Consider the following 15538-nt stretch of genomic DNA (forward strand, 5'->3'; position numbering starts at 1 on the left):
CATACTCATGTGGCAGCTTTCTTATAAACCAAATTATAGTAGTATTTCACATGTCTTGTTGGCTGGTCAGGTCAGGTACAACTGTATCAGGCAGGCAGTGGGTGGTCCTTGTCACTAGCACACACTGGTTGGATGCATCCTTGGTTTATTGTACTGCAGCCAAGTGAAGTTTGTTGAGGGACCATCTTTGTCTGTGTGAGTGTGAAAGTTCTTTTCTACTCCTGAGCTCAAAATGAGCTTAGATGAAGAGTAAAATTGAATAAAAATGAATAATTTGTTTGTGTGGCAAACCTTGACAAATGTTTTGTATGCTGGACAAATTTTATCAAGAAATGACACTCGTGGAAGTCATGGTAAAAAGCCAAAATCAGCACACCAAAATGCTTTCAAAAATACAGTAGCATTTTTGAAGCATCAAAATTTTTTTTGTCATGACTTATATGAATGTCCTTTCATGATAAATTTTTACAAGCACACAAAACATTTGTCAAAGTTTACCACAAAAAAAACCTGGTATGTTAATGATGTCTTAATTGTGGTGGTTTTATGCTTTTTATACTCATCTGAATCTGGCCATAGAAGCTGCCAACAGAGCAGGATCACACAAGAATAGAATAGTGGAGATGATGAAAGCAGAAGCAGTAGCAGAGCATTCATTCATTTCATGATATCCGGGGAATGCGGATGTTGGCAGACACAGATTACAGAGCAAAGTCATCATCATCATCATCATCATCAAACTTGAAGCAAATGCAATTTTTTTCTTAAAAAAAGGAAACTATAGAGGCTATGGTTCAGAGACTCTGTGTTTGGCTCGACGGCCTTGAAAAAATTATGAAGAAATCTCTTCTTCCCCGAGCCACGGCTGGGCACTATCGATATCTCTTCCTCACGTGTTGGGTACATTACATTGCCGTAGGGAAGAAGAAATGAGCACGGATGTATGTAGGTAGATGTAATGTAACCACTACACTAGACTAGACTTGGAATTGTACGCACACATCCATAATAATAAGAAAAGAAGAAGCAAGAAATTGAAGCAGAGAGCAATTCAGTGGCATCCTTTTTTGCCTTTTGTATGCAAGTAAAATTTCCTTGCCAGCAATTGCAATTCCTTCCTTGTAACCAAGTACTGGTGTGTTGTACATAGGACTCCCTTCCCTCTGTATCAAAATATAAGACGGTAAGTAGTACTCCCTCCGTCCTGAAATACCTGTCGGAGAAATGGATAAAACTGGATGTATATATAGCTAAAATACGTCTAGATTCATCCATTTCTCCGACAAATATTTTCGGAGTATTTGACACGTCGTTTTTGGCTCGTCACTTGAGGTAGTAGGACAAGACAGACCGTGGGTAGCATCAAGAGATTGGCAAACACAGATTACCGCGCATGCAAACCCATCATCATCAATTCGATTCAAATCAAGTACGTACGTTTGTATGGAGTAGCATCAATGTTTGCGACCTGTCCTTGGGAAGCAAATGCATATGCATGCCCATTATTACAGTATATTTTTGGTAGTATTGCTCCCGCAAAAGAAATTTTTTTTCGGTAGTATAGAATTTATACATATATCTCTCTTAACTTATTTTACGAGGGCTCCGTGTCCTCTAAGAAGTACACAACATATACTCAGTCCACTGGGCTCACCAAACACAACAAACGATTTCACCAATTCTCTTATATCTAATCTTCTCACATGGTATCCACAAAGTTCCTGATCAAGCTCCACCACTGCTTCGGCACAGCGCCGCCCCCGAGGAGGTCGATCTTCACCAGGGACTATGCAACCCGTAGCTATGGTTCATCCACCGGTCTTATTGATCGGCTTCCCTGGAGTCTTTACTCTGATTCATTGATTAAGAGGTTTTTTTTTTCTAATCGGTGTTTCTTTAGGTTTTCCAATCTAAGATGGTTTTTGTCGCCCATCGAACCTTCGCGCGCCTCTACCTTGACATTCACATCAGCTGCACTGGCCTCTTCTTCGACTGTGAGGCTTGGTTTGGCATGCGGCGAGGGGATGCACGTCATTCTCTGTCCGCGCGTCGTCGCCCAGCTACGATCGGGACTCCACACTGTTTGACCAATCTGATCAGTCGTTTGCGCACGACTCCACAAATCCCTTGAAGATTGTCACCAAGCACAGGCGCACCTCCAGCGATTGAGAAACGGATTGTCGCTGCATCGCCCCTTCAGGCCGCACCGTCGCTGCCACGAGCTCCTTCCCGCCGTTTAATCAGCACAAGGGTTGCTGCTACCTTGGTCCTTCGGGCCGCAATGCTGCTGCATGTGGTCCACCTCACCGTGCCCGCGTGTCGAGGCCTACCTTGGCATTCGCCGTGCCGCCTCCCTAGGCGTAGGATCGCCACCATCCCCGTGTGTCGAGGCCTACCTTGACATTCGCCGTGCAGCCTCCCTAGGCGTAGGATCGCCACCATCCCCGTGTGTCGAGGCCTACCTTGACATTCCTGTGCAGCCTCCCTAGGCATAGGATCGCCACAATCCCCGCATGTCGAGGCCTACCTTGGCATTCGTCGTGCCGCCTTCCTAGGCACAGGATCGTCACCATCCGCGCACGGTCTTTGTCACGCTACTGGGTTCTTCCTCGCCTACTTCGAGCACCATCGCCGCGCTTCTACAGGAAACCGGTGTGGCCTCTTCAGACTACTTTTGAATCCGCCGACCACACATTTGTCTTCTTCCAGCACATGCTCATCTCCAGCGTCGTCACCTCTTCCCCGACCACTTCATCTACTTCGGTAACCATGGGCAATATCGACACCTTCTACCCACTTATGGTTTTGCACCGCCACTCTCTTGGAGACCTCCTCCGTGGGTCCCTCCAACGCGTACAATCTGTGACGATCCCCGTCTGCACATGCCCGGTACTAGAAACACCGACGTGTGCCTTCATCCCTCGTGCTTGGCAAACCCGATGCGGCGCCTCGTCCGCAACGGCTGCGACAACATCATTTTTGGCATCAACACCATCCTTGACGACTGCCTAGACTGTGTCTCTGTTTTCTCGTGGCGCATCCTTGGCATTGCGCGCAAGCTACACTACCTCACTGCCCGAGCGACCTTGACAGTTCCCACTCTAGCCACCTCCACCGATCGAGAAACGGGTTGTCCCTGCATCACCCCTTCAGGGCGCACCATCACTTTCACGAGCTCCTTCCTGCCGTTTCATCGACACAAGGGCTGCTGCTATGTCGGCCCTTCGAGCCGCAATGCCGCCGCACGTGGTCCACCTCACCATCCCCGCGCGTTGAGGCCTACCTTGGCATTCGCCGTGCCGCCTCCCTAGGCGTAGGACCGCCATCGTCCGCGCATGGTCTTTGTCACGTTGCTGCGTTCTTCCTCGCCTACTTCGAGCACCATCGTCGCACTTCTACAGGAAACCGGTGTGGCCTCTTTAGACTACTTTTGATTCCGCCGACCACACCTTCGTCTTCTTCCAGCACATGCTCATCTCCAGCGTCGTCGCCTCTTCCCCGATCACTTCATCTACTTTGGTAACCATGGGCAATATCGACACCTTCTACCCACTTGTGGTTTTGCACTACCACTCTCTTGGAGACCTCCTCCGCGGGTCCCTCCAACATGGCGTACAATTCGTGATGGTCCTCGTCTGCGCATGCTCGATACTAGCAACACCGACGTGTGCCTTCGTCCCTTGTGCTTGGCAAACCCGATGCGGCGCTTCGTCTGCAATGAGTGCGACAACATCATTTTCGGCATCAACACCCCCCTTGACGACTGCCTCGACCGTGTCCCTGTTTTATTCGGGGCGCATCCCCGGCATTGCGCGCAGGCTATACTGCTTCACGCTCTCGGTTATCTCGACAAAGGCAGAAAGGGTTACCTTCATTGCCCGAGCAACCTCGACAGTTCCCACTCCAGCCACAACATCGGCGACACATCTCGACAAAGGCAGAAAAGGTTACCTTCATTGTTTGTACTTTGTTGTGTGGTGGTATTGGAGACTATTGGTGTGACTTGGTGTTGTTGCTTGTTTGCTAATGGTGCTTAATTAAAGTGAGCAGCTCCAGGTGATGGGCCATCCCATCATTGCGCGAAATGGCACACTTTAAACCTTTCAGTCTTGCTGTCTTAGGATCCCTTTAATCCTTTCACTGCCGTGGTTACATTTGAAAAACAATGAGAAGTAATCTAGTGGCACCGGAGTAGGAGTAGTACAGATGGAATGTACTTGATGCACACATGTGGCTATCATGGAGATCTGCACCGCACACATGCACATGCGTGTGGGTGATTAGTTACTCCCTAGTGTTACCACTAGTAGATTAAAAATTGTTTTAGATGCTTAAGCTGGTCCTAGAGTTGCAGTGTCTGTCTGGTCTGAATCTGGCTGGATCAGACAAGAATAGAATACTCGATCGAACCGGTACTTGTCCATCCAGCGCACACGTCTCCTTCATTTCATCATGATATCCGGGGAGATCACTGCTGACACTGAGGAGAAAGCGACGCGGCTGTGACTTGTCCTTGAGAAGCAAATGCATATGCATCCCATCACTGGAAACAAGGGCATCTCCGACGCGGACACTGAACCGCCCGCGACCATCCACACCGCACAATCCAAACTGGTTATGATATCCAACGCAAGCCGGTTGTCTTGTATGCGGGCCGGTTGGAACGTCCTTTTTCCCCGCAAGCCAAGAGCAAATTAAGAGGAGGGCGGGAGGCTTTGCCGGAGGCAAGCGACTGACAAATTACTTGGCCCACCCAAAACCCCTTTTCCTTGCCCGCGCACTTTCACGTCAGAGCGTCAGCTCCGCATTTATATCGGCCCAGAGCAGACGCGACCGCTCGCTAAAGCCGGCATTGAAGCGGCTCGCTGGCCAAGAGCACCGCCCTTCGCATGCCTTCTCGCCGCATTAAAACAACACTCGTCTGCCTGCCTACTTCCATCAAACCAGGGCGTGTGCTAATGAACCTACTCCGGCGCCTCGAGCGCCACACGCCCGTCCCTGGAGCGGCCGGCATTAAACACCTCTTCGACTGGCGCCTCACATCCACCCGCTATATAAACGTGGCTAGGCACCGGGCGAGAACCACACCTCATCTCTGCTCTCCACCTCCTCCTTGTACCACACCCGCCATGGCCTCCGACTCCAATGTCTTGTGGGTCGGCCTTTCCGGCAAGCAGAAGAAGGAGCTCTCCGGCATTGTAGTGGCCTGAGTTGCCTGGCAAGCTAGTCGGATACAGGCTGGTTTGCCGGCGCCACCACCCTCGCCAGACCGTCCTCGTCCATCTAAGTTGGCGAACGTCGCCTCCCAGCAACTCCGGCACGGGGGATGGTGGCAACGCGTTCGATGATGGAGAAAGAAGCCATGTTAGCGCACTGACGACGATGTCGCCAACTCTACGTCGGTCGTGTAGGGTAACACAACAGAAAACAAAAAAATTCTGACCTACGCACCAGCCCAGGACCACTATGGAGACGGCCACTAGTAGAATAAGGGCCTTTAGTCCCGGTTCATAAGGGCCTTTAGTCCCGGTTTCTGAACCGGGACTAAAGGGTCGTTACTAAAGCCTCCCCCCTTTAGTCCCGGTTCTTACACCAACCGGGACTAAAGGCCCTCCACGTGGCCGCTGCCTGAAGGTTGGTTACACCAACCGGGACTAAAGGAATTTTTATGAATATTTTTTTTAAAAAAATTCTAAAAACATTTTTGAACTTTTTTTTGAATTTTTTCCCGATTTTCAAATTTTTGAATTTTTTTAACCTATAATCTCTAATCATCCTCATCACTGCTCAATTTAACCTCTAATCTCTAATCACCCCTCATCATTCCAAATCATCTAACTTTTCGGACGGTCACCCATCCTCTCACTACTCCAGCCTAAGCACACTTAATTTCCGGGTTCTATTCCCCCTCGTTTTGAAGTCTGCACTTGTTGTTTTCCTGACAATAGTAAGATGTCAATCGTATTAACCCTCAGGAGTTTAGCTTGAGCATGAAGTCACACGTTTCACTGTTTGAGTTTGAAACTATTATTCTAAAAAACAATAATTATTTAGTAACACTAATATTTCTTGAATAAGTAGTTTGACCATACTTTGACCAGATTTGACCAAAATTCAAAAAATTGAAATAATTATTTAATAACACTAATATTCTTGAATAATTATTTAGTAACACTAATACTTTTTGAATAAGTAGTTTGACCATAGTTTGACCAGATTTAACCAAAATTCAAAAAAACTGAAATTTGAGCATATCTTTTTTTCCTTTTGGAAGTTTAGGATTCTAAAAATTTGCAAACAAGCCGTAGGAGGTCAAAATCGGATGCGGATTTTCGTTCTGAACATTTTGATATATTATACGTTTTTTTCCGACATCGTATGCAAAAGTTACAGCCGTTTTACATTTTCCCTACACTTTTTGCAAAACATGTCCAAATTTATGTTTTTAAATTTTCCTAACTAGTAGATGTGGTAACATAACTACATCTCGAAGGATTTTAACTTTTGAAGTTTTTATTATTTTCTTTTGCTTTTTACAAAACTGAAAGGTTCGTAGACCTTTAGTACCGGTTCGTGGACCTTTAGTACCGGTTCGTGCCACGAACCGGTACTAATGGGCATCGCACCCTTTAGTACTGGTTTGTGGCACCAACCGGGACTAAAGGTCCCATTTGAACTGGGAGTAATGCCTGTACGATGTCCTCGCCGCTCGAACCGGGACTAATGTGAGCATTAGTCCCGGTTCGTAACGCAACCGAGATTAATGCTCTTTTCCGGCCGAACGAAAGCCCTGTTTTCTACTAGTGTGCATACATGGTTTGATCTTTTTCGTTACCGACTCGTAGCGCAACGGAAGTAGAGTCGATGACGAACGGCGGTGCAGATCCCCGCAGCTAGGATTTACAACCTCCCAACCACGAGGATGTATACCCTCATCTGCTCCTCAGACAGCCCTTCGGGAGGCGGTCGAACAACCCCTCGGACGGTGTCGCGGACAGCCCTTCGGGAGGACCTTCGAAACTCGGACGGTCACTCGGACAGCCCTTCGGGAGGCACTCACGAACTAAGACCGAAACTACGATCTCTCTTCAGAGTTGCACACATACGGTGTCATCTATCCGGCAGGGCTTTGCCGTCCAGAACTAGTTCCTGCCGGAACCCAGACAACCTTACGGCTCTACGAAACTCTTTTCGTGGGAGGGAGAGAAGAAGCCAGATAATGCATGGCATGTGTATGAGAGCAAGGGATGAGAGTAGAGGGCTGCCCCTCCACCTCTATTTATAGGAAATCCCAAGGGGTAGAGTGCTTTTATAAAAAAACCCAAAACCCACATGAAATGGAGTCCTTCCCAAGGACCTAAAGAGTGAAAACAAGGGACAAGTGGGGCCCCATGGATGAGCTGCACCCATGAACGTCCCACCCCTTGTGGGCCCCCAAAAGGAGGTTCCCACCCTTCCATGTCATCCCTAGGGCCAGTTCTTTTCGGCGATTCTCCCAGAATCGCCCCTCCCCAGCTTCTCCCAGAATCACCACTTGATATATTTTTTACAATCCTAGCTAATTAAACCTTAACTAGACATGATTGTCAAAAAAATATGGAGTGACGAGGAAGAAGCTGGGGACGGGGCCGATTCTGGGAGAATCGCCCAAAAGAACTGGCCCCTAAATATTTTGGGCAAAGCCCCAAAAGGTGGCTTTCCATAAAATATCCCAAAAAGCATTTTCACTATTCACGACGACATTTTTCAGCGTCCGTTCGAACTGAAAATATTTATGTGGGGTTAGAGCATTTCCAGTACCCACCATAATAATTTTCAATGCGTTCTGGAACAATTCCAGTTTAGTGATTTTCATCTGCGAAAAGCATCTGAATCGGTTCCGGTAGCGCCGGAACATTTCCGGTTTTTATTTCTGAAAATTCCAAAAAGTTTCCAGAATGATTCTGGCACCCTCCAAGAATTATCAGGCATGTGCCGAAACCATTTTGACTTAATGGTATACCCCGAAACAACTTTTTCGGTTTCACCGAAACTCATCCGGTGACCTCTCTCTGCGGAACTTTTCCGCTGTCCGAAACTTTTCGGTGTCTGAAACTTTTTCGATGATTTTCTCTCAGACTCCCTGTCTATTATTCAGCAGATAGATGACCCTTAAGCGTGTGACCCTATAGGTTCGGTGAAGTATAGACATGACCCGGAACCCCTTCCGATCAATGATCAACATCGGAGCCGTGGACACCCATATTGACCCCTATACCCACACAAATAAATATTCGAGTGAACCTCCAGTTGCAGTGAGCTATTCCTGTTGCTTCGTGATATGTCACAAACACCCGAGATGAGATTTATTGCATCCCCATGGACGAACAATTTGTCCACCATGCAAGTTACCTCGTTACCGGTTTTATTCTCTTTTCTCGTTTCCGTGTTCGGGCATCCCAGTGATCAAATCAAAAGGTGTCTGGCCAGACGATTATGGATACCGTAACACCGAGAGGCCCCGAGAATATCTCTCCATCATCGGAGGAGCAAATCCCAATCTTGAGCTATCAAGTTACTTGGCATACTTTTCCATGAACCCGTAAGCCGCCGTAATAGCCACCCATTTACGGATGACGTTTAACAAACCCCAAAGTTCATGAAGCAAGTATGAAGAAACTCGATACTCTCATGGTCTAAGGAATTATGCAAACATTAACCATCTCTGTGTTATCAACCATAAACTTGTGACGAATGAATCTCATAGCATAACATCAATCCGGGTCGATTCAACACAAATGTTCTCTTAACATTGCGCCCTCAAAGTTGCTGGCATTGACATGCCCATGATCAGGAAAACAGAACCATCATGCAACACTTGAGCTAGTCTTAGAGGCCAGGATAAGAATACTTCTTACCGTTTATTATTCCACACGTGCATATGAGTCCTCCGAGCCTCGTGTTATTGCAGACTCGAGAACCATAGCATTTATAGCATGGAACATAAACATAATTATGAACTTGGAGATAAATAATATCATTTATTATTGCCTCTAGAGCATATCTCCTACAGGTCGTGCCCTGATGGTAGGATGGCGAAGCCGGTATGTCCGCGCCCACCGCAGACAGCGATGAAAAGTAGACCATGGAAGGCCACCGCCGCTTGGGGTCCGAGGAAGGCCACCGCCATTGCCTCGCCAGGTTACAAAGCCGGTGACTTGCCCGGTGAGCGGGGGCATAGGCCACGGCGACCGTCTTCCCCCACCAAAAAACCAACCCTGGTGCATGCTTCATGGCGGCGGATGGAGGCTACTCTTCCCCTCCCGTTGAAGCATATCCCTCCGAGCCTCCCGACAGTACGATGAGTCGGCTGCCGAACATGGGGAAGACATGATGTGGGAATGGAGGATCCGCCGCGTCCGGCATTAGACTAGTTTTAGCCTAATCTGTGATGGTGTCGGCCATGTCGAAGCCCGCAGACGCCAAATCTGCCTCCTTCACCTCCACCGGCTCATCCTCCTATATTGTCGTGTCCTCCTCCTCCTGCTCCGGCACTGGCTGCGGGCGAATCCGGAGGCAGGCCGGCAACGATCTTAGCATTGCGCTTGACCCGGATCCCCTCTAGCATCCGCAACCGCTGCTCCTCACTGAGCATGGCTTAGGTGGTAATCCTATGGTGGGACCATGGTTAGCGGTTGACGGCAGCCGGATTGAAGGTGGTGGTGCGGAGGGGAGGACTGGCTAGGGTTGGGATGCCGCCGTCCGACTTAACCAGCCGGGCTTGTTCTCTTGGGCGACACGCCGGAGCGGCGCCACATGGCGCCATGAATGCATCCTCACCGAAGACCGAAGGAGGCGCTCGTCGGACCGATGTTTTTTGCGTCTGTCCACATGGGCCCTTGCGGTGAGTCCTAACGTGGCAGGCGCGTCCAGGCGTCCCATATCCGCCCAGATATAGGCTAGGTATGAGGAGGGGAAAATATCAGATGGTCCCATCTTGGAGGGGAAAATCTCTCGCTCTTGGAGACTTTGAGTGTGAAGGAAGGAAAGAAGGGGAGAAGTTAACTTGGAATGAAGCTTCTTTTATTTGGTGTGGTCCTTTATCCCTTTTGCCGCCCACGTTTGAACTTGTTTGGAGGGTAAACTGAATTCTTTTCCCTCGCACGTACTACTAAGGATAATTAAGCAGGGGTGGATTAAATTTGTTGATTGTTTTGTTGGGTACCAGACCCAGAGGTATTGGTGGTGTTTCTTGTTTCTCGCGTCGCCTCCCTCGTCGTCTTCCTCGGGCGGCCTCGTGACCGCCACTCTCTCTACCTACCGCTCTACGCCACGCCACTCCACTCCACTCCACTCCCGAGCCGAGGCGACGTCCGTCTCCTCCATTTCCGCCAGCTGGGCCATCACATGCTCACTCTCCCTCTCTCCCCTCCCACTCCACTCCTGCTCTGCTGTCCTGCAGCTCGGCTCAGGCGCTCAGCTAGGCAGCTACTAGCTCAACACCTCTCTCTTCAGCGGAGAGGAGCAGAGCAGCAGCACTCCATTAAAGACAGCGAGCACAGCACCACCGAGGAAAGAGGAAAAATCCTCTCTTTATCTTTGAACAAAGCGACAAAGGGAGCCCCAAAGCCGAAAGCCAAAGCGGCAATGGCGTCCTCCTAGATTCCAGACCACAGCAACAGAGCAAAGCAAATCAAAGCCAAGCAGAGCAGACAGATTTCCCACCCTCACTCATCTCCAGTCTCTCTCTCTGTCTTCTTGGCCATGGAGGCGCCGTCGTCGGACCAGTACCGCTCCAGCTCCTCCTCGGCGGGGAGCCCCTCCGCCCCGGCCGGCGGCGCGGGCCGGCGCTACTACTTCCCGAGGCCGGGCCGGCCCGTCTCCTTCGAGGACTCGCCCGACTGGGGGGACGACATCACCGTCGACGCCGCCGCCCACGCAGCGGACTCCTCCTCCTCCATCCACCTCGCCTCCGCCTCCGCCTCCGCCGCCAGCAGCGCCTACCCGTCCCCGTCCACCTCCCTCCCGGGGCCCTCCGCGTCCGCGTCCGGCTCCGGATTCCGGGAGCGCAAGGTGGCCGGCGCCGCGCTCGTCTGGAAGGAGCTCAGCGTCTCCGTCCGGGACGGCCGCCGCCCCGGCCGCGTCGTCAGGGGCTCCAGCGGCTACGCGCTGCCCGGCACGCTCACCGTCGTCATGGGCCCCGCCCGCTCCGGCAAATCCACCCTCCTCCGGGCCATAGCAGGTTACAGATTCTTGCCTCGCCCTCACTCCACTCTGCTGCTTTCACTGAATTTGAGCTTCTGTCACTGACTGATGTCACACTCCACTCCACTCCACTCCACTCCGCTAGTAACTGAATTTGAGCTCACTAACTGATGCCACTCTCCCACTAACTGCTCTGCTCTCAGGGAGGCTGCGCGGCGCCGAGCGGATGTACGGCGACGTCTTCGTCAATGGCGTCAAGTCACCCTTGCCATATGGATCATATGTAAGCTCCCCTTTCTTCCTCACACAAACTACTACTCTGCTGCTACATGTCTGAACTTAGTCGCCGGTTCACATCTGAAAGTTGCACAATCGTGTTGAAAAATGTATGCTCTGTTAAATCAAACATCCTCAGACTAGTGTCAACTTATGCCTCATATATATTTGTCAAGTTTCATTGCTTTGATGGCCATTTAGAGCCTCCACTTGTCACATTCATCACTACTCCGCATGCTCAAAGCGTCATGTTTCAAGTTCAGTGTCGCGTGTAAGTGATCGATTTGATTGTGTCACGCCAAACAACTGAATATCTATCACTATATGGATCATGTGTAAGCTATCTCTTCCTCACACAAACCATTACGTACTAGTCTACTTACCACTCTGCTGCCTCCGAATTCTGGTGCTTCAAGTCTGAACCTACTTGAGTTGCCCCCATGCACATCTGAAGAAAGAAATGCACATGTCTGATGGAAAGTGTGTGTCTTCTGTTAAATCAAATTTAACTGAATTATCTATGACCAACTACTTCCATGTATGCCGCTTCATTTGTCCACCGTTCCATCAGTTCATACATTTACGTTGCTAAAATAAAATGTTGATTTTGCTATTGATGATAGCACTGCCATACCATGGATTGTTTATGTCCTGTTCCTTGGAGCGCTTGTAGGGGTATGTTGACCGGGACGATGTGCTAATCGAATCTCTCACAGTACGGGAGATGCTGTACTACTCAGCGCTCTTGCAGCTCCCGAGCGTCTTCTCTTCCAATAAGTCATTTGTGGAAGATGCTATCGCGGCCATGTCGTTGGGTGACCATGCTGACAAACTCATTGGTGGACACTGCTTTACAAAGAGGCTTCCAACTGGCGAGAGGAGGCGGGTCAGCATTGCAAGGGAGCTTGTGATGAGGCCACATGTTTTGTTCATCGATGAGCCTCTGTACCACCTCGACAGGTTATTTCTCCTCTCCATAATTATATTTAACTCTTCGAATTCTTACTAAAAAACAGTACCTGTTGCGTATGTGTGTGCTTTTGTCTTGCAATCAGAGACAAAACTCACTGCTAAGCATGAGATTATTGTGTTTCATGTATAATGGGTGTTAACACAATTAATGCAGCCTTGATTATGGCTTATGTCTTTGCACATTACATATAAACTGCAGATTAAATTGATCCATGTAACTAATTTCTCTTCTTGTTTCTTGTGATGTAGTGTTTCTGCACTCCTCTTGATGGTAACACTGAAGAAACTTGCAAGCACAGGGTGCACAGTCATCTTCACAATGTATCAAAGCAGCACGGAGGTTTTTGGACTTTTCGATCGGATTTGCTTGCTTTCAAATGGGAATACCCTCTTCTTTGGGGAAACATTGGCTTGCCTGCAGGTGAATGCGTGTTTCTCTGCAGTATTAATTATTAACTCTGCTCAATACCAATTTAAATTTACCACGAGTGAAACGACGGTATCCAGTTACGTGAACAGGGTTAACTTCATATTTTTTTAGACGAGATACAAGGGTCGTCTTTAGCTACTCGAAGATGGCATGAGTTGTTAATCGAGTCCAAGTTGCATTGTTAGGAACAAAACTATATATTCGTGACAACAGTTTCTCTTTTCTTGTATGATCCTTGTTGCTGCAGCTTTATTCCTGTTGTAGATGGCTTTCTGTACTCTTTACCTGGCCTTGTTCTGTTGTAGCACTTCTCAAATGCTGGGTTTCCATGTCCAATCATGCAAAGTCCATCTGACCACTTCTTGAGGGCAATCAATACCGACTTTGACAGAATCATAGCAATGTGCAAGAATCTGCAGGTATCTTTTGGTTTTATTTTGACATCAATTTTGATTTTATCTTCAGTCCAACAATGTACTTTTGCTGCGAGAGATAAAAACCTTTGTAGTTATTAACAGGATGATCAAGGGGATTTCTCATCAGTGAGCATGGACACTGCTGTGGCAATCCGGACACTAGAAGCAACATACAAATCATCGGCTGAAGCTGCCGCTGTTGAATTGATGATTGCAAAATTGATTGAGAAGGTACTACTGCTTTACACCCTAGAGTAATGAAAATGCCATCTATGTCACCCCTTCCACAAACACAGAATTGATACTAATGTTCTTGTCACCGATCATAGAGTAGGAATTCTACAATCAACCATGTTAGATTGAGAAATAGGACACTGCAATATCCATGAACCATGATAGTGAATAAACTATTGTCTACATGGTGTGATGCAGGAAGGTCCTTACTTGAAAAGTAAAGGCAGAGCCAGTGATGCAGCGAGAATTGGAATTCTCACTTGGAGATCATTGCTAATTATGTCAAGAGACTGGAAGTACTTCTGGAGCAGGCTTGTCTTGTATATGCTTCTTGCTCTCTCAATCGGCACCATATTTATCGACATTGGTCATTCATTATCATCTGTAGTGGTTAGTCTCACTACAGTATTATGTTCCGATTTACTTGATAATTTTATTTCTTAACTGTATTTACGATTTGATGTTCAATGTTCACTTTGTTTTGACAGGTTAGGATTTCTGCGATATTTGTGTTTGTTTCATTTCTCGTCCTTTTAAGTGTTTGTGGTGTACCTGCGCATATTGATGAGATCAAGGTAGTTTTTTTTAATTTCCTTCCTAATAAATTTTATTTGTAAAAAATATGATTTATTGCTGAATGATGTCTTCCTATTCATCGTAGACTTCGTTGGTGATAAACAATAAGTACCAAAATCACAGCAATATTAGGTACTAACATTTAATTCCTTCTATGCAGATATATTCCCATGAGGATTCAAATCGGCATTCTGGGACATTGGTTTTCCTACTAGGCCACTTCCTATCCAGCATCCCCTTCCTATTTCTGGTGTCTATTTCGTCGTCGTTGGTTTTCTACTTCCTGATAGGCCTCAGGAATGAGTTCAGCTTCCTTATGTACTTTATAATCACCATCTTTACGTGCCTGTTGGCTAACGAGGCACTTATGATGATTGTTGCCTACATCTGGCTTGAAACTTACAAGTGCACCTTAACCCTGATTTGCTTATATGTGAGTTTCCATCTTGGTCTTCTTTCAAGTGGGCACAAATATCGAATGTACCAACATTAAATAACCATGGCTACTTCAGGTTGTCATGATGCTGGTGGCTGGGTATTTTCGGATCCGAGACGCAATACCAGTGGCCGTGTGGAACTATCCGCTGTCCTACATTTCGTTCCATACATACGCCGTCCAGGTAAGTTATACATGACCATCTCATGTAACCTACATAAACCCTATCTTGCTTCAACCGGGTCAGGCGTGCTAACGACCAGTGCTGCTGCAGGGCTTGGTCGAGAACGAGTATGTCGATACATCATTTGCAGTCGGGGCCACAAGGACAATACCCGGCGTGCAGGCTGTCCGAGGCTCGTATGGCATTTCATCATCGGCAGGCGCCAAGTGGATGAACCTCCTTGTTTTGCTCCTGATGGCGATCGGCTACCGGGTCGTCTTGTATGTTTTGCTTCGTCTAGATGTGAGGAGACATGTGAGGCTTGGCAGGCGCTCTTGCTGGCCCAGCATCCACACTAGTGCAGCTCCAAAGTGAGTTTGCCCTGAGCTATTGGAAGACGTTTTTTTTGGGTGTATACATGTGTGATTCCTTGCTAGGTAGGCATATCTGACGCACGGAAAGTAGAAGAGAAACAGAGAGAGAGGAAATTGGAGGAACAGGTGTGTGTAACATAACATATATATACTGTATGTATGGGAGCTGAAGGAATGGATCATGAGTTGGTTATGTGCTTTTCTTGTCCATTTTTTTGCACTAATTATTGCTTCCTTGGCCTTTGTTTGTTGTCCACAAGTTTTCTCTTCCTGGTTGGATCGGTCGATATTTGACGGTCGAGTAGCAATCTCCTCTTGGAAGGTGTTATCTTGGAGGTATTTCCCAATTTCAGTAGGTTTATGACATTGTAGATGAAGCTGAATGTAGCTGGACATTCAGGCCAGAGATGAAGCTTGACATTAAATCCATTGCTGCTTCAAATTTCTGAATGTAGCTGGACTGCTGGAGACGGTGGA

The 15538-nt window shown here is 47.9% G+C and overlaps 1 protein-coding gene across 1 annotated transcript; it reads left to right on the plus strand.

The window, feature by feature from the left end:
• The first annotated feature begins 10293 nt into the window (after positions 1-10293).
• LOC123087462 (ABC transporter G family member 3) lies at positions 10294-15254 on the plus strand. Its single transcript, XM_044509481.1, has 11 exons — positions 10294-11221; positions 11388-11467; positions 12134-12420; positions 12682-12853; positions 13168-13281; positions 13381-13509; positions 13711-13902; positions 14001-14087; positions 14249-14521; positions 14601-14708; positions 14799-15254. Exons 1-11 carry the CDS (start codon positions 10744-10746, stop codon positions 15060-15062), a joined length of 2184 nt encoding a protein of 727 aa, XP_044365416.1. The 5' UTR covers positions 10294-10743; the 3' UTR covers positions 15063-15254.
• The last annotated feature ends 284 nt before the right edge of the window (positions 15255-15538 follow it).

This window comes from Triticum aestivum, chromosome 4A (genome assembly GCF_018294505.1).
Source record: "Triticum aestivum cultivar Chinese Spring chromosome 4A, IWGSC CS RefSeq v2.1, whole genome shotgun sequence".
In the NCBI taxonomy this organism is placed as follows: domain Eukaryota; kingdom Viridiplantae; phylum Streptophyta; class Magnoliopsida; order Poales; family Poaceae; genus Triticum; species Triticum aestivum.

Bases quoted from the DNA above. Each gene is read 5' to 3' on its own strand.
- LOC123087462 (XM_044509481.1), top strand. From the start codon at position 10,744: ATGGAGGCGCCGTCGTCGGACCAGTACCGCTCCAGCTCCTCCTCGGCG. The intron at 14,522-14,600 runs GTGAGTTTCCAT...TGGCTACTTCAG, and splicing joins TAACCCTGATTTGCTTATAT to GTTGTCATGATGCTGGTGGC. The intron at 14,709-14,798 runs GTAAGTTATACA...GTGCTGCTGCAG, and splicing joins TCCATACATACGCCGTCCAG to GGCTTGGTCGAGAACGAGTA.